The sequence below is a fragment of the Stomoxys calcitrans genome, chromosome 2 (assembly GCF_963082655.1).
Source record: "Stomoxys calcitrans chromosome 2, idStoCalc2.1, whole genome shotgun sequence".
NCBI lineage: Eukaryota > Metazoa > Arthropoda > Insecta > Diptera > Muscidae > Stomoxys > Stomoxys calcitrans.
In genome coordinates this window covers 236,720,191-236,746,971 of record NC_081553.1, presented here as the reverse complement: position 1 = coordinate 236,746,971, position 26,781 = coordinate 236,720,191, and the positions used below count along the sequence as shown (strand labels likewise).

Sequence of the window (26,781 nt, the reverse complement as noted above, 5' to 3'; positions counted from 1 at the left end):
AGAACTTGTCGGAGTCTTTCTAAGAACTTCGACCCGGCCGAACTTAACTCGCTTGTACTTTTTTATTTTCAATGGAAAGGATTGCAGTTAAAATCGACAGCCATTTGTTGACCGTTTAATTTTGAATGCTGAAAAACACTTTTCACGAAAAACCAGCTTTGCCTAAAGAAAACGCTTTCTATTACTTAACCTATTTCGCTTCGGGAAATTTTCTAATTCGATTGGATGTTCCCTAATACATTTTGCCAAAATTATTTTAAGCTTTTTGGCTTTACTTGCCAGCCACGTCAACACATATGGCACATCAACTGAAAGCCATCTCGTCTGCAAGGCCCACAATGAAATGAAACAAGAACAAGATTTTGATTAAACTGCGGATGGTGCTCCCGCTGCGATTATTTTTCCTTTCAATTTCAAATTTTCTTTATTTTTATAAACTTTTCTATTCAATGCTATTATGAGAAGGATGAACAGTGGCAGAATTTTTCATTCGCTAATGCCGATGCCTTAGGCTCAGAAACAATCAGCAAAAATACACACACACACATGCCAAAGTATGGCGTCTGCTCATAATTTATTAGGTTGTACCGAAATGTGTTCAGCATTCACAGAGGAGGAGGGAGAGGGATGGAGAATTTTAGGCCACTTTGGTTTTGGGAGCTAAATGTGAAGGAAGACATTGCCGCCTAAGCAAATTCAAACAAATTAACAATTATTTCGAGTTTCCTCCTCACCGCGGTACAACCCAATACACACTGTAACATCCTGGTGTTTCTTAGGCGGTAAGTAATAAAAAATGTTAGACTAGTGAAAGATGATGTTATGATGGTCTGCCATGAATGTAGTAAGCCGTGAACTGTGGGTGCTAAAATTCCATTTTATTTTAAAAATGAGAAACAACAATCCTCTCATTTGTCAGACTGTCATATCGTCGTTGTTTATTTTAGGATATCATATATTGTTGTTGTTGTTGTTGTTGTTGCTATTGCCGTTGCTGTTAAAATTCCCGTCCCTATTGCCCAGGACTTTAAAATGGTTTCCGACGATGGATACTTGGTCTGGTTAATTTCCATTGATATTGGCCTGCCTAGTCCTGGTGGATGATTTGTGGCTTTTATGCTCCATTCAACTGAGGGCTGGAGGGGTAGGGGTTTGTACATCAATCATAAGCGAAAAGGAAGAAGCCTTCAGTCTTAAACTGCCATCCAAAAAGCCGTGGATTTTTCAATTATTCCCGAAGCACTCCCTCATTGCACATCATCGCTATCGACAGGAACATCAGCGGTGTCATTTTAGCCAAGCAAAGGATGCTGGTGTGGGAAATAGGAACGCAATAAAATAGACAGACTAACGAAGGCGGAGGATGCCAACGCTTAGACAAAGAGTGTGGCTGTTGGTTTGGAGCTGCGAAATTTAATTAACAATCTGACGCACAATATCCGGCGGCAACATGAAATTGTTCTTCCTCAATGGTATCTCACTCAACTTGCGGTCGATGGGAAGGCGCGTGTCATACAGCGATGGCGATTGGCAGATAATAGCAAACGTCCCAAAGATGCATGACAAAGTGAATGTCCACAAAAAGAACCGATCCAAGACCATGGAAACGAATTTCCAATCCTCAATGATCTGAAAGACAAAATAATGGTGAAGAGTGGCAAATAAAAAAAAACAAAACGAAGGAACGAATAACCACAAAAAGCCAAATAACCCAAAACGAATAAAGCTCACAGAAACAAAACCCGGAAAAAAGAACTCAAACACAGACACACACAAACACACACAGACACACTCAAACACACTCTAAACCGAAAACAACACAAGGGAAATGCGAAAACATTTTCAATTAAGCCTAATGAAAAACCACTAAAAACTCATCATTTTAAGCATGAATTGCACAATTTTCTTAATTTAGCTCTAATTACAATTTCGCCTACCCCACTCTGTCCACCCCTCTCAGTTGCCAAACCCATTCGTCTGCACCCCGAGGCTATTACAACAGATGTGAAAGTTTCGAGGTTATCAATGAAATTGGTCCTCTTCGGGAGGCAATAACCAAGAAAAGGAAAAAAAACGAACTAAAACCACACTGCCAAACCCATTTCATTTTCTGTGGAAAAATGCTCCGTTCTGTGTTTAATTTGTTGGCATAGCTCTTGGTAATGTCCTTAATATAGTTAAAGAGGCGATATTAAGAGAATCGGTTGCTTTGTCAAATGTCATCTTTAGCTAAGCGAGTCTTTCGATTGATTCTGTATCTAAATCCAAATCTAAGGAAAGGCTAAAGTCTGGCAACGCCGTACTACCTCATTAATACTGATATGTACATATGTTTGCAAAGTAACTTTGGGGCGAAGTTTAGCGCAAACAGCACAAATTGTTGATTCACGAGGTCCTTGTTCGTTTCCGAGTTTCTCCAATGTAAAATGGCAGAGTATACTAAACACTCTTCACTTTTACAGATGACGCTTGAAAACAATTATCAACCAGAGCTGCCACCCCGAAAAACTTAACTCACAAAAAAACACCCGTTATTTGAGAGCTAAAGCTAAACCGATTTAAACGGAATTAAACAAAAGTAGGTAATGAAAACAACAAGGTAAGACTGAACATAGGGAAATACATAAATATAGGAGCTACACCTAAATTGAAACTGATTTCGATGATGCTAGACCGAGACTTGCAGACTAGTAGCAAGCTTAACCTCAAACTCCGCAGAGATCGGTTCGGAATTGTAGCTGTAACGACTACAAATAAACACAGGAGCGATTTCGCCCAAATCCAGAAGAACGTAGGCCTCCGTAGAGCAGAGGTTAGCATGTCTGCCGAGGCTATTACTGAAAGGAAGTAGGAAGGAAGTCAGTATAGCTTTTGGCATCATAACGGGATACATAGAACTACGAGCTCACTAATGCAGAATGGACGCAACTGGCTATATTGAATTACGTGTGACTCTGAGGATAGGGAATAAAAACTTGTTGAATTGAAACGGAATAAGTTCTGCCCAGCCGAATCTTAGGTAACCACTACAATTCAGTTGTGTTTCTTATAATACTCAGTTTATATTGGAATTATTTTGAAGAAATTAACCTTGAAGCGTCTAGGGTCTTAAGATGTCAGATCGGTTTATAAGGGGAAATATCAATTTATGGTGTAACTATTAATGCCTTATATTGCAGTGCACTTATCAAATTGCGGTCAAATCGAATGAGAAATGTAATGTGATCAATATCTTTATCTGAACCGATTTTTGCCAACATTTTTTGCATTCTTCCTTGGGCTAAAAAAAATCATTTTTGGAAAATTTTATGATGATTGGGTACCAAATGCGATCTTGATTGCAAAAACATAACAGACAGAGAAACGTCACAGAAAGGATATGCAGACAGACAGGCATAATTAAGCCGCATCAAGAAGAATTTCTGAGCCGAACAGTACATTTCCTGAAAGCCACAGTAGTGGTGCAAGGTAAAGTTATTTCTAAATCATGAATGCCAAATAAATGTGTCTTTTTTCGACTTTCATCTTCAATTGGATGCCTTAGAAAGTACTACATTCAACTTTGAGGTCGTATCCGCAACTGTTATCGATAACCGCCACATTCGAAAACGCAAAGCGAAAGGTTTTCGGCATCTTAATTTTTGTAAATCTTGCCACTTTAAAGTTCGAATGCAGACTATAATCAAATTTCTACCCATTAGGAGGATCTTCAAGTGATTTGTGTATGATTTGGAAAATACACGCTAAGGATTTGTTTGTGTTTTCCGAATTCGAAAAGCGGAGCAGGCCTCATTATTTCGTATTTTGCTTATTCCCATCGAAAAATGGAGGGTATGCGTTTCAAAAACAAAAAAATTTTATGTAATTTTTCGAACATCCTCCAGCTCGAGATCATATTCAATGATTTCTATTCAAAGAATAGCATAGCAAATAACTTATGAAAATTCAGCAAGTGTATGTTATTTTCAATACTCATTTTGACTGACATCTTCCAATCAATTTGACAAAGGTGCTGATGAAGTCACATGGCGTAACAGAAATCGCCATCCACACTTTCAAAATAACACACACTTACTCAACTTTTATAAGTTCCTCGCTATGCTATTCTTTGAATAAAAGCATTGAATATGATCTCGAGTTGGAAGATGTTCGAAAAATCACGAACAGATTTTAAAGATAAAAATAAAAGAGCGCAAACAGACAAATAAATAATATTACAATATATTGAGAATCAAAGAGTATCAAGAATTGGCAAAAAAATTAAATGAAGATATAATTATAATAAATTTTAATAAAAAATATATATTTTAAGCACATTGGTCGACTTTTAAAAAATTGTTTCTCCTACTTATAATAATGACTATGAATTACTTAAACCAAACAAAAAGTTGAATAAAAAATATTTTTTATAGTTTAAAAATAACAACAATACATACCTCGTTATCCTTGTCAGCATCCTTAATATGCTGAGCAATAAATCGGACTGCACGTAAGGCTTGCAAAACTTCTGGCGTCAAACGACGTGGAATAACATTGTCCGAATCTTCTTCATCAAAAAGAACAGAGAGAGTGGAGACATAAAAGATAAAAGGCAAAAGGCAAAAAATCCCATATATGTTGATGAGAAGTTATCATTACGACTCTCAGCCAGGTACGCAGCTCTAGCGAAATTTTTGGCAGCAAACACATGGTCACAAAAAAAACGATATATTCATTATTTCAATGAATCCAAAAAATCTCCAATGCTTACAGTGTCAGCCTGCATTATAAACCAAACTGAACATTTCGCTTAGGATATGTCTCTGCATTTTTTATGGCAACGAAAATTTCGCTAGAGCTGCGTACCAGCCTTAAGGGTTTTCAACAAAAGTACCCTAAACTCAAGGAGCAAGTTAACAGCTCCTAAAAGCGGGATCCCACTGAAGGTGCTATCACACGAAATGTATTTGTCTTATGGCCTGTCAATTTGTGTATCCACATGACTTTCCTTTATTACGTCAAATACGAATAGAGTTCGGTCTAATCGGCATGTACTATGTTTTGTATTTTTATACCCACCACCGAAGGATGGGGGTATATTCATTTTGTCATTCCGTTTGCAACACATCGAAATAACCATTTCCGACCCTATAAAGTATATATATTCTTGATCAGCGTAAAAATCTAAGACGATCTAGGCATGTCCGTCCGTCTGTCCGTCTGTCTGTTGAAATCACGCTACAGTCTTTAAAAATTGAGATATTGAGCTGAAATTTTGCACAGATTCTTTTTTTGTCCATAAGCAGGTTAAGTTCGAAGATGGGCTATATCGGACTATATCTTCATATAGCTGCCATATAGACTGATCCTCCGATTTATGGTGTTAGGCCCATAAAAGACACATTTATTACCCGATTTTGCTGAAATTTGGTACAGTGAGTTTTGTTGGGCCCTTCGACATCCTTTGTCAATTTGGCCCAGATCGGTCGAGATTTGGATATAGCTGCCATATAGACCGACCCTCCGATTTAGGGTCTAAGGGCCATAAAAGCTACATCTTTTATCCGATTCCACTGAAATTCGGGACAGTGAGTTGTGTTAGGCCCTTCGATATCCCTTGTCAATTTGACCCAAATCGGTTCAGATTTGGATATAGCTGCCATATAGACCGATCCTCCGATTTATGGTGTTAGGCCCAGAAAAGCCACATTTATTACCCGATTTTGCTGAAATTTGGGACAGTGAGTTGTGTTAGGCCCCTCGACATCTTTCTTCAATTTGGCCCAGATCGGTTCAGATTTGGATATAGCTGCTATATAGACCGATTTCTTGATTTAAGGTTTTTGGGCCCATAAAATGCTCATTTATTGTCCGATGTCGCCGAAATTTGGGACAGTGAGTTAAGTTAAGCCCCTTGACATACATCTGCAATATCGCACAGATCGGTTCAAATTTAGATATATCTGCCATATAGACCGATATCTAGGTTTTAGGTTTTTGGGCCATAAAGACGCATTTATTGTCTATGGTATGAAATTTTCACCGAATTTTGATGAAAGGTGGTTTACATATATACCCGAGGTGGTGGATATCCAAAGTTCGGCCCGGCCGAACTTAACGCCTTTTTACGTGTTCTGAAACACATGAGTAGAGATGGGTTTCTACCTGGTAAATACCCAACGCTTGAGTATTTATTATTTTGCAAATACATGGGTAAACAAAATTTTTCCAAACAATTTTTAATGATTTCGTATTCCTTGTATATAAACCTGACCTTCTGTTCTCATAAAATCGGATTTTACTTATATACCGCCGCTATATAGACCGATCTCTAGACTTTAAGTCTTGAGACAATGAATTGGTAATTTTTCATCCGATTTCGATGAAATTTGCCACTGTGATTTCTGGTAGACCCCTATCCATTTCTGTGAAATGTGGTTCATATCGGACTATATTTGGATATAGCTGTCCTATAGACCGACCAACCGATCTCCCGACATAGGGTATGGAGGGCATAAAAGATCCATTTATTACCCGAATACGATGAAATTTGGCACAGTGTGTTCTGGTAGACCCCTAACCATTCCTGGCAGCTATATCTAAATTTAGTCCGATTTGAACCGCACTTCACAGAAATGGATAGGGGTCTACCAAAACACACTGTGCCAAATTTCATCGAATTCGGGTAATAAATGGATCTTTTATGGCCTCAATACCCTATGTCGGGAGATTGGTTGGTCGGCCTATAGGGCAGCTATATCCATATATAATCCAATCTGACCCGCAATCCACTGAAATGGGTAGGGATCTACCAGAAATCACTGTGCTAAATTTCATCGAAATCGGATGAAAAATTACCAATTTATTGCCTCAGGACTTTAAGTTAGGATATCGGTCTAAATAGCGGCTATATATAACTAAAATCCGATTTTATGATCAAAAGGTCAGGTTTATATACAAAGAATACGAAATCATCAAAAATTGTTTGGAAAATGTTTTTATACCCAAGATATTTACAAAATTATAAATACCCAGCTTTTGGGTATAAATGGGTAATCGCCGGGTATTTACCCAATTTATCGGGTAAATACATTTTAGGTATTTACCCATCCCCCATCCTACACATGAGTCATATGTACACTGATAGAAAAATTACGGTACTTTTCCAACACCGGCTGGTATTATTTTGTTCGAGTCAAAGATTTTTAATACCATTTGGTATCAATTCAATGCCAGACAAAATAACCTATTATGGATTAAGAACTGACGGCGTCAAATTAATATTCTTGTTATCGCGCCAGAAGTGTTGTTGAGCTTTGTACTCAAAGTACAGCGGAGAAAATCGAAATTATACAAATTCGAAGGACATTCTACATCAAAAACATGATTGTCCATTGTGTGGAAAACGATGCTAAGTTGGTGTACTCGTATGAAACCCACTCTGGGAATCGATGGATATGGAATAAATTGCTGAATACAAAGTATTGAAGTTGGTGTAACATTTTCTTTTGTAATTATTAACATAAATAATGAAAATAAAATTAGATTAAAATTAGTAAGCCAATAACGGTCTGTTGCTAAAACCAATAACAGATTGGTATTAAAACCAATACCAGTTCGGTAATAAGGATAGTACCAAACAGTAATAATCGTTTTATGTTCCATCCATACCATCCGGTTTTGTTTTTGTAGCATACTATGTTGTACCATATGGTGTTGTACGGTATTGATAGGAAATCAATACCGTATGCATGCACCGTATTGATAGTAAATCAATACCGTATGGTACTGAAATGAGCACGTTTGATATCATCTTTTCTCTGGGTGTATGTTCGATTAAACAAGAGCTCGTGTTGATCGAAAAAAATGCATATTTATTCCACGTTTTTCATACGTATCACACAGCGTGTACGACTTCCAGATTTTTGCCAAAATGACATGTCTTATGACAAAACATGACGTGTGATATCACCTTTAAGGTAATTTCGTTGAAAACCACCAAAAACACAAATAAAGGGTGATTTTTTTGAGGTTAGGATTTTCATGCATTAGTATTTGACAGATCACGTGGGATTTCAGACATGGTGTCAAAGAAAAAGATGCTCAGTATGCTTTGACATTTCATCATGAATAGACTTACTAACGAGCAACGCTTGCAAATCATTGAATTTTAATACCAAAATCAGTGTTCGGTTCGAAATGTGTTCATTCACCGTAACGTTGCGTCCAACAGCATCTTTGAAAAAATACGGTCCAATGATTCCACCAGCGTACAAACCACACCAAACAGTGCATTTTTCGGGATGCATGGGCAGTTCTTGAACGGCTTCTGGTTGCTCTTCACTCCAAATGCGGCAATTTTGCTTATTTACGTAGCCATTCAACCAGAAATGAGCCTCATCGCTGAACGGTGAATGAACACATTTCGAACCGAACACTGATTTTGGTAATAAAATTCAATGATTTGCAAGCGTTGCTCGTTAGTAAGTCTATTCATGATGAAATGTCAAAGCATACTGAGCATCTTTCTCTTTGACACCATGTCTGAAATCCCACGTGATCTGTCAAATACTAATGCATGAAAATCCTAACCTCAAAAAAATCACCCTTTAAATTTTATTTTATTCAACATTGTACACCGACCTATGGATGCCGCTTGAACTCCATTATCGTAGACAGTATCCTGCCCATCCTTAAAATCACATGGATAATCGCTGATGCTATCCCTGAAAAAGAATGAACAAAAAACAAGAAAAAGTGCAGAAATAATGTTTTTTTTTTTTGCTATATCTCCAGTTGAGCTTAATGATCGCAGATTTCCTTTATTTTAACTTTTATAATTGAAATGTTTATGATTAGGTATCCTCCTAAAGAACCAAGTTAAATTCAATCCTCAAGAAAAAATTAAATAATAATCAACATTTATTAGTAATACGACGAATGGCAAAGTTAATCGAATCAGCTCTTGGTCTTGGTCTAGTCCTATGTATTGCTTTGCCCAGCGAATAGCACACAAAGCATTTTGGTGGGTAGCAGTAACACTTAAATTAAAAATATTCCTCAAAAATGTGCTCGTTATTGATAATTTTTGGGAAGTCAGCAATTAAATTAGGGATTCCTTTGATTAATTCTTTCCCAACGAAAGGATTATACTGTAATCGTTAGCTATCGATATATACGCATACCGCTTTGTGGTATTGACACTAGAGCTGGCAAACTATCGATAATGGCAACATTCGATATTTTCGAAAGTTTTAATAATAGTATCGATACTATCGTTCATTTCCCATCACCCATATTTCAAACGAAAATGAGAAGTAAAAGTCTGGAGATCGATTTATATAGAAGCAATATCAATGCACAGATCAAATAAAACAAAAGTTAATAAAGTCAGTTGGAAGTCATGGGAGAAATCGTTGTACAAAATGTTAGTCTAATCGCATGAAAATTTCGCCCTCTATAGACGCAATGTATCCTAAAGGATACATTCAGTGTCGGATTGGTTATTGTTTTTACTTTGCAAAAAATTTAACTTTTGCGATAGCATCCATCTAAAAAATCAATCGATATTTAGTCAAAAAATTAAATATCGATAGTGCCATCGATATTTTGCTAGCTCTAGTTGACAGATATTTCCTTTGTGCACTTACCTCACATCAATCTCATTGGTGTAGCCGTTGTACTCCGGTAGATTGACAAAATCCGGCATGTCAATCGGTGATCGTTGCATGAACATAATTTTGGGCATGAACGTTATGAAGACGGTGCGCACCCACGGTGACATGTTGTGGGTGGATGGTGAACTGGGCGTAGCAATAGCAAGTGAAAATTCATTAGCATATTGTGCCAAAATGCACAAAGGCAAACGAGTGAGGGAGAGAGAGAGACAAAGAGACGTAATGTAGAGTGTGAGAGAGCGACAGAGACAGAGAGAGAGAGAGAGTCGGAAAGGAAAACAAACAAAAGAAGAAGCTGAAGTCACCCGACTCGGGTATGTTGACTTACCGAAAGTGGATATTCAAAACACAAACCGTTGTCCAAACAGACAACGATACCAAGATCATTGTAAATAGGAGGTATTTGCCGAGCAGCGGAACAGCCAACGAGGTTGGCGGTATAATTTCGGCCAACAGCAAGAAGAACACAGTCAAAGACACAAGAATAGAAATACATAACGTAACCTGTCAACGATATGTAAATCGCACATGTACTCAGGCATGTCCCATGCGGCCATTGAGACCGCATAGGAAGCCGAGCACAACATGTGTGGAGTGGTTATGTCCATTACTCTTGTTATACTCATTTTGTATTTTTCAATTTTTTTTTTTAATTTTAGTTATGGTTTGTATTTTTTTTTGTTTTTTGTTTTGTTATAATTTTTATATTTTATTGCAATTGGCATCTAAACAAAAACGAAACACCGAGACACAGACAGACAGACACACACACGCAGGCATCGATCGGTGTTGTTTGTTGGTAGAGGTGGTGGTGGCGTTGGCGTTCACCAACGCAATGAAGAACATTCATTCATCCACATACTCGTGATGGCAAATACATACTCAATTAATTAATTAATTAATTCATCAATTATGGTTTCATCAATCAATACTTCAATAATCCAATAATTCAACTAATCAAATGGCACAAAATCAAATTCAAATCCAAATTCAAAAAACAAATACAGTTAGGTAGGCAGATACTTGGTAGTCATATTCATCTCACGTCTACGTTCATACGTTTAGTTACAATTACATACATATATATTTTTTTTTTTTTTTAATTTAACTGTTAAATAATACATACAGGGTACATCATACGTCATCATACGGTAGATATACGGTACGACGATGTACGGCCCAAATACACAGACCATACAACCATCATTCAGAATTACTACGGGAATATAACCAACACAAATGTAACCAACAACGGGAATGAAACGAACGAACGAACAAACGAACGAGCGAGCGAGCGAGCGAAACAAGAACCTCTTATATAGAACTCAACTCAATGGCTTCAATTGGTATGGAATTGTCTGTAAAGAAGCGAAAGGAATTCTGCATTCAAACTACACCTCTGGCGGCTGAAAGTCCCGCTTAAAGGGAGTGTCACAATGAACACATACATAAACAAAACATTTAGACAATACATGGCCCCAATGCTAAACTCCTGCAACCGAACATCTTATGAACCGTTTTTAAATGGCTTCAAACGCGGCAAGTGGCTCCTAAACACGCAAAAAAGTTATATGAAAAAGTGCTTCACACGAGCAGAATAAATGCTCTCTAGACTCTACCAATTAGCGTCTCTATCCTCGAAAATGTAAATGTATCAACTACCATATCCAGTAAGTCAATGTGAAATTTCCTGGTATCAATCAGCTGCTTTGTACATTTCCTCCCCGGTGCCTGATATGCAATCGATCTTTGCTTTCGATTGTGTGATTTGTGCGTTCATTTCCCCCTCAAAGGCTTTTGTTTGTCTCTGTAAAGTAAACATTGGATAACTTATGCACCCAAATTCGCCACGGATATTGAGTGGTCTAATATAAGTCACTGTTCAATTTTGTATTTCGAATTTCAACAAAATCGGGTAATCAATAAAGCTTTTATGAGCTTCAGACTCTTTATCGGCAGAACGGTCTATTTAGCAGCTATATCTAAATATAATCCAATCTGAACCATATTTGAGTCCTATATTGGGTGCCTCAAAACGACTCACTGTTTCAAAATTCAGCGAAATCGGGTAACAAATAAAGCTGTTATGGGCTTCAGACCCCTTATCTGGAGATCGGTCTATATAAGAGCTATATCTAAATATAGTCCGATTTTTACCATATTTGGGTCCCATGTTGGGAGGCCTAAAACTACTCAGACCCTTTATTGGCAGATCGGTCTATAAGGCAGCTATGTCTAAATATAATCCGATCTAAACCATATTTGGGTTCCATGTTGGGAGGCCTAAAACTACTCACCGAAATGGGATAAAAAATAAAGCATTTATGGGCATTAGACCCTTTATCCGCAGATCGGTCTATATAGCTGCTATATACAAATATGGTCCGATTTGGCCCGCTCAAGAACTTAACCAGCGTGCATCAAAAAGACGTATCTGTGCCAAATTGCAGCTGAATATCTCAATTTTTTAAGGCTGTAGAGTGTTTACAACAGACGGAGAGCAGACGGACAGACGGACGTCTTAGAATTTTACGACGCGGATCGTTGTAGGGTCGGAAATTGATATTTCGATGTGTTGCAAACGGAATGACTAAATGAATATACCCCCTATCCTACGGTGCTGAGTATAAAAACTGCCTATGTAAGTCCCATTGCACCCTGACTGCCACTATTATCTAACTGAAATTAAGCAAAGGTTAAGGTGGTAGCCTAATACGCTTAGAAAATGTGGTTGATACCACGAGTATAAAAGAAAAAGTAAGTCTTCTAGTTACTCCCTTTGAATAAATGGATTGTTCACTTCGTTGGCTTCTAGTCAGAAATGAAATTGAACCACAGGCGGATCTCCTTTCGGTGCGAGGCATGTATAAAGGACTTATTCGTAGATTTCTGCACCTCAATCTTGCGGTTCATCTGTAGAAATCGTGTAATAATTACGCCAGAGGCATAAAAAGTCAATCTGGGAGATCGGGTTATATGGCAGCTTTATCATACTTAGACCATAGCGGATAAGAATTTCGCCGTCTAGAAGCCCAAGAAGTCTAATCGGAAGGTCGGTTTATATGGCGGTTAGTTAAGGACTGATATAGACTATACTTAACACAAACGTTGGAAGCCATACCAGAACATTTCATGCAAATTTCAAGAATTGCGCCCTCTAGAAGCTCTAGAAATCAAGACCTAAGGACTGATTTGGTCCATTTACAATCCCAACCAACCTACACTAATAAGAAGTAGTTGTGCAAAATTTCAAGCGCCTAGCTTTACTCCTTCGAAAGTTAGCGTGCTTTCGATAGACGGACGAACAGACGGACGGACAGACGGGTAGATCGACCTAAAATGTCATGACGATCAAGAATATACAATATATACAATACTTTATGGGGTCTTAGACGCATATATCGAGGTGTTACAAATGAATTTTTATACCCCCTATCCTATGGTGAAGGGTATAAAAATAGATCTTACAGTAAGTAGTAATTTTTTGCTTTACTTATAGCAGAATATAAAACAAAAACATCGACTCCTTCGAAAATGGACGAATTTAGTTTTTTTATATAATAAAATTGAAATGTGGTTAAATTTGAGCTTGAATAGGCACTATCCATTTTTAAATTTAAACAAAATGAATAGTTTTCACTAATGAGTTAATTGCATTGTTGGGGAAAACGGGAACAAATGAAATCGTTTGGGCAAAAAAATTTGCGCATTTGTCACAAATTCATTCTTGAATTTATCATACACTCATAGAAAAAAAGTTTGCTGGAAATAGCAAACACTGTCTGATGAATATTAGCAGTAGTTTTGCTTTTGCAGCAGTAGTACTGCAATTTCAGAGTAACAGGCTGACTGCTCAAAAGTCTGTTGTTTGCTGAAAATGACTTATGCTTAATTATAAAGGGGATGTAAGAAGAAAAAGTTTAATACATATGTAAATGCCTAGCTAGCATTCATTCAGCCACATTTCGAAATGGATCAGGTAGATTCTTTACAGTAATTTTCCACAAATAAAAATTATCTCTTCCAACAAAATTTCTAAAAAAAAACTAAAAAATGCCTAAATGCAGACTTGTGTACTCAAAACAGCAGATTTTGTTAGTTGAAGTAGCAGTAAAAGAGCAGTAATGTCTGCTTTCCCATTTTCAGCAGACAAAAACTGATGTTTTAGCAAACATTTTTGCTGGTTGAGTGTCAAAGTTCTTGCAATTCTATCGTAAACAAAGTCCAACGTTTCTCACAAAAATTGTTTACTGATCGAAAATTTCATCTATGGCCAATGTATTATTTCTTTGCGTGTAACTACTGACTTTTGCAAAATGTGCCATACGTAAAAGTTACCTACTTAGATGTTGAGAATTTCCATCATGGTAAAAAAATCTACCCCCAACGGAACTACCTTGAGTGACAAATGCCGTAAATTGAAATGTCAAAGTGGTTTTAGAAATAAACATTGTTCTAGAACTAACCCTCTTCTTCAAATGTGTTTTATTTTTGTATTTTCATCCTTATAACACTGTTTTGTGGCTATTGTGTCGAATATCGGATCAAATAGAACATCCCCTCAAGATTTCAAAAAAATTCCCACATGCGTCATCAAGCCTTTGACATTTTGATGTACAGGAAAATAAAAAAAATTTTACTCAGCTGTTCGCATGACCTCACCTTATAGGTGTATCCTGAGTTTCTATCAAGAACACGTAACATCATGGCCCCCTCCCTCCCAAAAACAATTCACAAGCTCTAAGCGCAAAATTTCCTATGACTTTTTCGATGTTTGGAGCCACAGGCATACTTGGACGCTACTCCCACATTACCGCCCCCGTTGATGGCAAAAGGGACAGTCAACATTACACAAGGACATTCGATATATGTATGTTTGTATGTATTGAACAAGCAACTTGTATATATGTATGTAAGTATGTATATGTATGTATGTGAAGCAGCATAATGGTTGATAATGAGCCGTCCCAACCGACATCCCGAGCGATATCGCCCTCCCGCATTCCCCGCAACGCAATACAACTTGCTTCTTCGACATTTCTTCGGTAGTGGGGCACACAGACGCCCAGTAAGCCTGTATGAGCGCAAGCGTGTAAGGACGGATGGACAGCTACAAATGTTCGTATAATCCAAGAATCCGAGTGAATTATCGACTTTACATTCGATGATATTTACGTTATGAGATTTCACTACTCTTTTTTTTTTTTTTTGGTTTGGTTTGAATTAACACAAAAGGTCTAAAGGCGCTCTCTGCTTTTTGCGGCACCTTTTCGCTCATTCGTCATATACGAGTTACGTTATATGACTCTCAAAATTATCCTTTTGTGTTAATTGCGGTGGGGAGGTATTAAATGAAAGATGTTAGGGAAATTGGGAGAGAAGCATTGTGAAAGCAAAAATCATAAGGAAACACCTACATAGAAAGTAGCGTGGCAAAAAACAAAATTTATATGTGTTACATAGGCGAAATTCGTAAGCGGAGCAGCAGTAGTTAGAGAGATCAATCAGTTCGAGTTGGAATGATGGGAGATGAAAGGATGAGATATGAGCGGCATGCACAAATCGATATGAATGGGGGCGTCTTAGAGTACATGTCTATGAGTATGCGGGAGCGCGTGTGTGTGTGTGCGTGTGTGTAAGAGAATGATTGAACAAATGATTGAATCTATGGAACAAACATAAACAACTACATACACAGTATATGAACAAGAAAAACAAGGACAGTTTTCGAAACACATTTATAGCCAATTAATGCTCTATACTCAGCTTAGAGAGCAGCCACCGAGACGCATAGTATCAACAAGGAGCGCTTGCAACAACAACAGAGTCACAAAGCAGAGCACAATATCAGTAGTAGTGAAGCGTTACTTGCCTTCTCTCCCGAATCACTTGGTAAATAGAACACAAGCACCGTGAGGAACGTTAGAGCCACACACGGTATTATCAAATTGACCGTGTAAAATAAAGTCTTTCGTCGCATTGTCAACTTGAATGTGATGTCTGCAATTAAAAGAGAACAAGTGTTAGTGAAGTGAATAAAACAGGCTGTGTAATGGTAAAATCCGGGCACTCTGCAGTCTGTGAGAGTGAGGAGATTTTAAAACTGAAATATTTCTTAGTTTGAGTATATTTTTAATATTGGGTTGCCCAAAAAGTAATTGCGGATTTTTCATATAGTCGGCGTTGACAAATTTTTTCACAGCTTGTGACTCTGTAATTGCATTCTTTCTTCTGTGAGTTATCAGCTGTTACTTTTAGCTTGCTTTAGAAAAAAAGTGTAAAAAAAGTATATTTGATTAAAGTGCATTCTAAGTTTTATTAAAAATGCATTTACTTTCTTTTAAAAAATCCGCAATTACTTTTTGGGCAACCCAATAGATACATAACGAGCCCTTCCTGCAAAAATGATGTAAGCGACAAAATCAAAATTTTACAGGAGACGGTTTTTATTGAATAAATTTTGATCTATTCATGATTGGCCATATTAGACGTCTACTAAAGCGTATTCATGGAAGTGAAAAATGTTTTTAATATTTTCCGAATAAAGGGGTTTTATGTCGCTTACATCATTTTTTTGCGGTTACGCTGGAAGGCTAGTTGGCAGCAAAATTGCGGTTACATCATCATTACATACATTAAAATGCAAAATATGCATTCTGAACGTATCAACCGCTTCTTCAGGTATCGAAAAACGTTGGCCTCTCATTTTATTTTTTACGTACGGGAATAAAAAGAAGTTATTCGGTGCCAAGTCAGGACTATACGGCGGATGACTCATCAAATCTATATCCGATGTGTCAGAGCTCGCATTGTCGCGGTGAAGAGTGATCCGTCTTCGGCGGTTGGTTTTCCTGATTTCTTGGAAAATAACTGGCAAACAAATAATTGTGTACCACTCAGAATTGACTGTTTTGCCTCGTTCTAGTGGTACAATTGCGATATGTTCAGTTTTTCCAAAAAAACAGGCTATCGTTTGCTTGGAAGTGCTTCGTGCGCGAGCAAATTTTGTTGTATTTGGCTCATCTCAAAACACCCATACAGTCGACTGTTGTTTACTTAAGGGGCCCATACGCATGAATCCCCGATTCATCACCTGTCACGATATCATAGACGTGTTTCGAAGCACCGCGATCGTATTTTTGGAGCATTTCTTTCGACCAATCGACACGAGCCTTTTTTTGAGCGATGTGTGGGATGGGGTGTCAACGCGAACATATTTTTTATACCCACCACCGAAGGATGGGGGTATATTCATTTTGTCATTCCGTTTGCAACACATCGAAATATCCATTAACGAACCTGTAGATGTATATATTCTTGATCAGCGTAAAAATCTAGCCATGTCCGTCCGTCTGTCCGCTACAGTCTTTGAAAATTGAGATATTGAGCTGAAACTTTGCACATATTCTTTTTTGTCCATAAGCAGGTTAAGTTCGAAGATGGGCTTTATCGGACTATAACTACTTGACATCCTTCTTCAGTTTGGCTCAGATCGGCCCAGATTTGGATATAGCTGCCATATAGACCGATCCGCCGATTTAAGGTTTTGGGCCCATAAAATGCGCATTTATTGTCCGATATCGACGAAATTTGGGACAGAGAGTTGTGTTAAGCCCTTCGACGTCCTTCTTCAATTTGGCCCAGATCGGTCCAGATTTGGATAAAGCTGTCATATAAACCGATCTCCCGATTTAAGGTTTTGGGCCCATAATATGCGCATTTATTGTCCAATGACGCCGAAATTTGGGTCAGTAAGTTGTGTTAGGTCCTTCGACGTTATTCTTTAATTTGGCTCAGATCAGTTCAGATTTGGGTATAGCTGCCATATAGACCGATCTCTCGATTAAAGGTTTTGTGGCCATAAAAGGCGCATTTAATGTCCGATTTTGCCGAAATTTGGGACGGTGAGATGTGTTAGATATGCATTTTTCACCGGATTTTAAGGAAAGGTGGTTTACATATATACCCGAGGTGGTGGGTATCCAAAGTCGCACAAAAATGTTTACGATTTAATTCCATTTTTGGGGGCAAGATGAATCTTTTAAGTTACTGTAAACAACACAAATAGCGCTCGTATCTCAAAACGTTCTGAGTACGTATAACCTTAAATATGTCAAGCATTACGATCAGATTGCAACAGAAAGGTTGTCCAATTTCGAAATATAAAATGCAACCCTCTTATATATTTCCGTCCGATTTGGACTAATATTGCAATAATTTGGTCATTTGTCAACTAATCTTCACGAAATTTGGAACGCAAAATTTTCTTATGGCTCTTTAGATTACTGGTGAATTTTAAAGAATTCAGAATTCAGATTCAGATATAACTCTCATATATAAATGTCGACTAGTTTCCACTTCTAGAGCCTTTGCAAGCGCATTATCAACCGACCTTAATCAAATTTTGCGCAATGTCTTCTTCTCTGACTCCTTTTATATATATGGAATTTAGTCGAAATTTGTTCAGATTTACATATAGTTCCCATACATATGTTTGTCCGATTTTAGCTGCACTTCTGGAAAAAACTTTGTTGAAAATAGCAAACACTGTCTGCCGAATATTAGTGGTTAATTTTGCTGCTATTATAGCAGTAGTTCTACTATTACAGCAGTAGTTCTGCAAGAGCAGCAGTAGTTCTGCAAGAGCAGCAGGCTCACTGCTGAAAAGTCTGCTGTCTCAGTGGATGTTTATAATCACCACTGAATTATCTTTTCAAGAAGTACTTTCCGAAGATCGGTTTATATGGGAGCTGTATCGGGCTATAGATCGATTCAGACTATATTGAACACGTGTGTTGAAGGTCATGGGAGAAGTAGTTGTACAAAATTTCAGGCAAATCGGATAAGAATTGCGCTCTCTAGAAGCTTAAGAAGTCAAGATCGCAGATCGGTTTATATGGCAGTTATATCAGGTTATGTACCGATTTGAACTATACTTAGCACATTTGTTGGAAGTCATTACGAAACACGTCATGCTAAATTTCAGCCATGCTAAATTTGCGCCCTCTAGAAGTTTAAGAAGTTAAGATCCAAGATCGTTTATATGGCATCTTTATCAGATTTTGGACCTATTTGAACCATGTTTGGCACAGTTATTGGAAGTCATAACAAAACTCGTCGTGCAAAATTTCAGCCAAATAGGATGAGAAATTCGCCCTCTGGTGGCTCAAGAAGTCAAGATCCAAGATCGGTTTATATGGCAGCTGTATAAAAACATCGAGCAATATGACCCATTTACAAACCCAATCGACCTACACTGATAAGAAGTATTTGTGTAAAATTTCAAGCGCCTAGCTTTAGTCCTTCGCAAGTTAGCGTGCTTTCGACAGACGGACGGACATGGCTAGATCGACTTAAAATATCATGACAATCAAATATATATATTGGGTTGCCCAAAAAGTAATTGCGGATTTTTCATATAGTCGGCGTTGACAAATTTTTTCACAGCTTGTGACTCTGTAATTGCATTCTTTCTTCTGTCAGTTATCAGCTGTTACTTTTAACTTACTTTAGAAAAAAAGTGTAAAAAAAGTATATTTGATTAAAGTTCATTCTAAGTTTTATTAAAAATGCATTTACTTTCTTTTAAAAAATCCGCAATTACTTTTTGGGCAACCCAATACTTTATAGGGTCTAAGACGAATATTTCGAGGTTTACAAATGGAATGACGAAATTAGTATACCCCCATCCTATGGTGGATGGTATAAAAATAGCATAACAATTTTTTTCAGCAGATTTTTCTACTTAAAACAGCAGATTTTGTTTGCTGATTGAGCCAACCTAAATGTTTGCTAATACAGCAGCCCTATGTTTGCTGAAATAGCAGTAATGTCTGCTTTCTCATTTTCAGCGGACAAAAACTGCTGTTTTAGTAAACATTTTTGCTGTTTTAATAACAAATTTGATTGCGGGTAATATTGCAATTATGTGGTCAATTGTCCACTGATCCTCACAAAATTTGGCTCCTATGATTCAATTATGGCACTTAAAATTTGTACCGAATTAATAGAAATCGGTTCTCATTTAAATATTTCGCTCTATTTTCACTTCGAGAGCAATTACAACCCCTTTTCTTTACCAATCTCACACAATATTTTCTTCTACCCCTGCCACTATGTCTTGATGAAATCGCATCAGATTATGGTACAACTTCCAATATATGCATATGTCTGTAATCTCAGCTCAAATATTTTTGTTCGCAGGGAGAACTGAGGATAATATTGACGTTTATTGACCATTTTTTAATATAAAGTTTTACATATGCTTAGTTATTTTTGGAGTTTAAAAAACATAACTGCCGACTTCTGGTACATACCGAACTTTGAAGCACTTACCCTATGGTAGTTTTTATAGTTCCAAAACATGCTGTCTCTTTAGTTTTGAAACAAATCAAGAGCCATCGATAGCAATACCTACCTGAGAAAGGTTCCAGTGTATCAGGATAGTACTCCTCGTTCTTAGTAGCTGGGACTTCTAGAATATCCCATTCGACGGATAAGTAAAATTCACTTAAATCAATTCCAATTTGCACAAGATTACTGCCAGGAACCTGGTCCAAATGTTTCAAATCCACTTGAGCACCGTTGTATGTCCACGAGCCGAATTTCATAAAGCAGATCTGCTCATCGTATGGGAAATACTCAACATTCATCTCACACGATGACTTGTAAATGGCTGGTGGCTCCCAAAAAACTTCCCCAGTATATTTGAGAGTAGCTTTAGTCATAAGGGTTACCTGTCGAAAGCAAAACAAATGAAATTCAAGTATAATTAAAAAGAATTCTTTTCAAATTTATATAAGCTAAGATGCCGAATGAATATCACAAGAAATGAAGGACTTTTATTACACTCCATATGACTTATTGTTTGAGGATTATTTCATGCAAATGTTGACCGTGACTGCGCCTCAAATGGTTCATCCGCTTAGTCCAACTTTGGCATACTCTTTCCAACAGTTCGGCCGGTATATCACGAATAAATGCTTCAATGTTGTCTTACATTGCGTCCTCTCTACTCAAAACCATGGAACGTATTGTGGACACCATGATAAAGAGTAGAACATTCAGCGAACTGCTCAAATACAAACAGCATGCCTATATATATATATATGTCAAGGGAAGGTCGGTGGAGACTGCCCTGGACGAGGTTGTGCATAAGTTAGAAGAATCCTTCGAAGCCAAAACGTACACACTGGCGGTATACATTGACATCGAGGGGGCTTTTAACAATGTGCGGACCGACACAATGATCCAATCCTTATACCAGTGCCGGGTGGACCCGATCCTTAGAGACTGGATAAACCATATGCTAAGGAACAGGTGAATAAATTGTGTGTCCCATGACATAAATATAAGGGAGAAAGTGGTACAAGGCACGCCACAGGGGGGCGTTTTATCGCCGCTCCTATAGGTGATCACCATAAATGACCTATTACGGATGCTGACTGAGGAGGGATTTGAACCCGTCTGCTACGCAGATGATGTTATAATACTCCTTAGGGGTAAGGATCCGGACCAGCTATGCAGAAGGGTCGAAAGGATCTTGCATATGGCAAATGACTGGACTATGCCCAGAGGTCTCAATGTTAACCCAGAGAAGACTGAAATATGCCTGTCCACGAGGAAGACGAAGGTGGGCCAATTTAACGCACCACGTATCCTCAATAAGACGATTTCGATATCTGACAAGGTCAAATACCTGGTGTGATCTTGGACAGGAAACTGAATTGGAAGTGTCACATTCAGGAGCGTACTGAGAAGGCTCATAGATGTTGGGCACTATGTAGACGAGCCGTTGGCTTGAAATGGAGCCTGAATCCGAGGATAGTCCACTGACTTTACAGGAGCTTGATTAGACCAATATTTACTTACGCCTCAGTAGTTTGGTGGATTGCTATGGAGAAAAAGTGCAACATAAGGGCCATCCAATAGGTTCAGAGATTATATTGTCTTGGCATAGGCAAAGCGATGAGGACCACACCCACTAGGGCACTGGACTAGATATCCGACCCATACAGATTAAGTGTGAGGCATCCACTGCGGCTATGAGACTTAAGTCGGTGGGAGAATGGATTGGGGATGGGAGCAGCTTATGCCATCACGATAAAATCGAGGCGACGATAGAAAACCTGGAAGAAAGGGAAGAGGTTTTCGATAGAAAACCTGGAAGAAAGGGAAGATATTTCCAAAAGGAAACCTGGAAGAAAGGGAAGAGGTTTCCAATAGGAAACCTGGAAGAAAGGGCAGAGGTTTCCGATAGGAAACCTGGAAGATAGGGAAGAGGTTTCCGTAGGAAACCTGGAAGGAAGGGAAGAGGTTTCCGACCGGATACATGAAATGAACCTTGAAGTCGAGTGCGAGGCACAGCAGCCATCGGCACAGTCTTGGATTGACGGAACCCTAGAATTGTCATCTGGAAGATCATGTTGCACGGATGGATCAAAGCTAGAGGACAGAGTGGGCCTGGGGGTCTACATTGAGAACTCAGGGACTGAGATCTGTTTCAGACTGCCTGACCATAACACGGTCCTGCAAGCGGACATCCGGGCGATCACGGAATGCGTGAGGTGATGTAGTGGTAACGCAAGGACGTCGAGTGTTAAGATCCTTACGAACAGTTGTTGTTGTTGTAGTAGCAGTGTGTGGTACACTGAGGCGGCAGCCCTTGCCGATGAAGGAATTCATCGGGTCAATCCGGTACGTACAACCGGCTGCCATGGGATTGGTTGTTGTAGTACGAACAGTAAAATTGCCATGAGGGCAATAACAACCAGGACGGTAAGGTCACGAACAGTCTTGCAATGTAAGAAGGAGTTTAACGCCTTCTCTGACTATGGCAAAATTCGCATCATTTGGGTGCCGGGCCATTAACGGAGTAAGGGGAAATGAAAGGTCAGACGATTTTGCAGTGAAGGCCGGAGGACTACCATCAATAAACTTGGTTAACCCCGAAGCCTTTCGGGTCGACGAAGTCCGATTTAAGGGTGTGGGCCACAAATGCGCTTGTGACACTGTGGAACAGCCAAACGGTCAGTAGGACGCCGAAAATTCTATGAGGGAATCCAGATCGTTAGAAGACAAGGCTATTACTGAGAGGAAGTAAGAAGGAGTTCAGTATAGCTGTTGGTATCATAACGGGAAACATAGAATTTCGAGCTCACTTATGTAAAATCCGTGCGGCAAGTGATAGCATGTTGTTGTTGTTTTTGTAGCCACATTTTCATGTGGAGGTCGCCAAGCTCCTGTAGGTGAGTAAGCTCGTTCCGGTCCAAAGGACCAATCGCCGCGGGAACAGGTTGGCCATTGGTTATTTAAAGTCGCCATTATTTCGCTTTGTTATATCGAGCGTGATACTAAGTATTTTAAGCAAGAGCCGGTAACGCCCGACTTCTCACTGGCTCTGCGCTCGATAACGCCGATTGTCCGCTACTGCCGTTGCAGCTACTCCGTATGGAGCATTCCACTATCCGCAACCTGTGGACGCGCCCGGCAGCTCGGAGCTAAGCTTATCGTGACAGGAACGAACACCACACAGATCGGACCTCAATGTTCCAGTCTGTGTGGTGCTCTCAGCTATGCCGTGCTGTAATAGCATATGTTTGGCATGCGGGGAAGATGATGAGACATTGGAGCATTTCCTTACCAGACATAACCCTACTTAGGGGCGTAGCATGGAAACAATATCGAGGTTACTTTTTTTAGTATTTAGAGCGCACAACAAGCCGATTACAGGCTTAGGTGTATGTCAATAATGGCATGGGGCGGATTAACATGCGCATCCTCTTTTCAACCTAACCCAACCTTCTAGCTTTGGGAAAAATATAATAACGTAAATAGTTCACAATAAAATCAAACCTTTTCATTTTTCAAGTTTTTTGCCTGTTAGGGCGAAGATTGAATTTTACAATTTTTGTTTGTTTCTCTTTCGAGTCGAGTTCAATGATGGGAGATGCAAATGGAAAAGGAAAGCCAAAGATAGCAACACACACCAACCACTATGGGACACGTTTCGACTTTGGTTAGAAGACTTTTCAACCATATTAGGTGAGATGGCTTCAAGGGCCGTGCGTTGGTATGTTGTATTTGAATGGTATTAACAGCGAAAACGCATCTATGATACAATTACCACATTGACCACGATCGCCAAAGCTGTCTATTAGCTGTACTTTTTCCCAATGCATGTACATATACACTTCTTCCGTACTACACATGATTTTGTGCATCTGTTGGAAGTTGTATTGATGGCTTCGAACGCTAGACAACGGCAACAGCTCTCGCCGTTGCTCCGTGTGCCCAGGTTCGAATCCGGGCCGGGCTTTGGCGAATCTTTTAATTTTTCAAAAAAATAAATTATGAATTTTTTTTTAAAATTTAAAAATTGATAGTTGATTAATTAGTCTTAAGTTTTTGTGTTTTTTAATTACCTCATAATTACCATCCCAATTATTGTAGAGCACAATGTCCGGCACCCAGATGTGTTCGGATGGCACATATAGTTGTTCAACGCCTCCATATTCTTCGGGATCCCAACGTAACTTATAATCAAACCATCGCTGCAAATTCAAGTCATAAACGAGTAGAGTCAATAGATCTTTTATCAACTGAAGTGGCGTATGCTACGAACCTGTTTAACCCACAGATTGGTGGTCATCACTTGATTTCTAAGATTGACTTCAATCAGTTGGGAAAGTTTCAAACCTAGCCAAACGGTCAGGGTTTCTGTGTTATTGACCACGGGTCTAATCAGTCGATTGTAATTGCTCAATAGATCATCGTAAAGGCGCTTTGTATCGGGATTGGCTTCAAAACTCAGCGGTGCTGTAAAGGTAGAAAGCAGAAAATACCAGTGAATAGACGTTACATATGTATATGTTCCAAATCAGAATATATCTTAATATAGCCCCCACATAGACCGTTCTACTGATTTAAGGTCTTAGACCCACAAGATATCCGGAGTCGGCCTTTGTCTTAATTTAGCCCCCATACATTTACACATCCTCATGTACATGTACAAAAACCCATACCAGGGAAGAGTTATAAGATAGTGGAACCTCTGTTGAGTTTCTGGTTTTCTGTCCCAATTAGTTTAACATCGGTTAAAATTTTATTGTTGTATGAGTTCATATTCATCATACTCATATGCGTTTTCAAAACAATGCCATTTCACCCCCCACTCCAAAGTGGGGTTACATCTTTCTCCACCTGTAGCATTCTGAACACCACGATTGCCTGTTTACTTCTCCATTGCTTTGTTTTGACCATAAACAACGCAGGCTTGTTTGTAAACAAATACAACCGGCTGTCTACGGAAATGTCCATGCGCATGTCTTGGAATGACTCCGCTCTTCAAGTAAGGGTGTTGTTTTTCATTTCCATTTTCCCAACCATGACGGATACACAGCCATATATGGTGTGCAAAATTTTCTAATTTAAGCAAATACTTTAACTTACGCATGCAAAGAGTTCCGGAAATGCACAACCAAATGATTACAACCGAAAGTTTCGTCATTGTGTCCACTTTCAGCGTAGTGTGAGGGGGATCTTAGTAGAATGCTGTAAATCTTTTCTCAAAGATTTTACTTTTGTATAGTATAATTGCTTTTTTACATAATGCTGATTAAACAAAAAACGTCCCGATTTCTTAAGCGATGTTGGATGCTGCAGCTACGAGAGTAAAATCACTACTGAACACAAAAATTCCAAAGGATGCTGATGCTGGAGTGTAGCAGTAGCATCCCAATGGAATACAACCATGTACAAAGTTGGAAAGTCACTGTGTGCCTTAGGTAATTTTCCATCAGCGATGTTCACTAGATATTTATTTGAAAAAAAATACTTGATTCCCTCTTTTTTTATTACAGCTGAAATTATTTTTAATTATAAATGTGACTGAAAATTTTCCTTTTTTCAAATAAAACAAATAAATGGTTAGAAAATTTTTATAAGTGAATTCAAATTTGCCATAACATCACGAATAGGATCTTAGTCCAAGGCGGATTTAAAAAGATGATCTCACGCGAACAGCTGTTATCAGCCGGCCAGCTTTGACGGTATTAAGATGACAGTTTACAGTTGCATCTTCTTTCTCGCATATTCTCTGCTCATGTAGGCACACGTATACACACACTCATACATATTTGTTAACGTGTGTTGGCAATGTTGCTATGTTGCTGTAATAGCATTCGACTGTTTTCCTAGATCGCTATTTCATTTGGCACCACACCTAACTCATCGGTAGGATCCTTCAAACTGGACAAATGCCTTTTTCTTATCTGCGAATCAATGAAAAAGCATATCTTTTAGGCTGAAACTATGCAGAGTATTGCTGATCTAAAAAGGGACAATACTTTTAAGAGCATAGTTTCAGCCTATTTTTATACCCTCGACCATAGGATGGGGGTATACTAATTTCGTCATTCTGTTTGTAACTACTCGAAATATTCGTCTGAGACCCATAAAGTATATATATTCTTGATCGTTGCGACATTTTATGTCGATCTAGCCATGTCCGCCCGTCCGTCCGTCTGTCTGTCGAAAGCACGCTAACTTCCGAAGGATTAAAGCTAGCTGCTTGAAATTTTGCACAAATACTTCTTATTAGTGTAGGTCGGTTGGTATTGTAAATGGGCCATATCGGTCCATGTTATGATATAGCTGCCATATAAACCGATCTTGGGTCTTGATTTCTTGAGCTTCTAGAATGCGCAATTCGAATATCCGATTGGAATGAAATTTTGCACCACGTGTTTTGTTATGATATCCAACAACTGTGCCAAGTATGGTTCAAATCGGTTCATAACCTGATATAGCTGTCATATAAACCGATCTGGGATTTTGACTTCTTGAGCCTCTAGAGGTCGCAATTATTATCCGATTAGCCTGAAATTTTGTACGACGGATTCTCTCATGACCATCAACATACGTGTTTATTATGGTCTGAATCGGTCTATAGCCCGATATAGCTTCCGTATAAATCGATCTCTCTGTTTTACTTCTTGAGCCCCCAAAGGGCGCAATTCTTATTCGATTTGGCTGACATTTTACAAAGGTCTCCAACTGATAATTTAATTGTGGTTCAAACCGGACCATATCTTGATATCGATCTAATAGCAGAGCAAATCATTTC

General features: G+C 38.6%; 1 protein-coding gene across 2 annotated transcripts; it reads right to left on the bottom strand.

Annotated features, from left to right (window-relative positions):
- Positions 1-360: 360 nt before the first annotated feature.
- Positions 361-25,327, bottom strand: LOC106081596 (acetylcholine receptor subunit beta-like 2). 2 transcript variants are annotated; one of them, XM_013243667.2, is made up of 10 exons: positions 25,107-25,327; positions 24,280-24,473; positions 24,080-24,208; positions 20,074-20,392; positions 15,529-15,656; positions 9,985-10,160; positions 9,630-9,782; positions 8,623-8,705; positions 4,437-4,546; positions 361-1,629 (listed from the first exon to the last, which is right to left on the bottom strand). In XM_013243667.2, the coding sequence occupies exons 1-10, from the start codon at positions 25,162-25,164 to the stop codon at positions 1,414-1,416; spliced, it is 1,566 nt and encodes a 521-aa protein (XP_013099121.1). In that variant the 5' UTR covers positions 25,165-25,327; the 3' UTR covers positions 361-1,413. The 2 variants fall into 2 exon arrangements, with proteins under 2 accessions (XP_013099121.1, XP_013099122.1); XM_013243668.2 differs by having other exon boundaries at positions 4,437-4,543.
- Between the last annotated feature and the right edge of the window lie 1,454 nt (positions 25,328-26,781).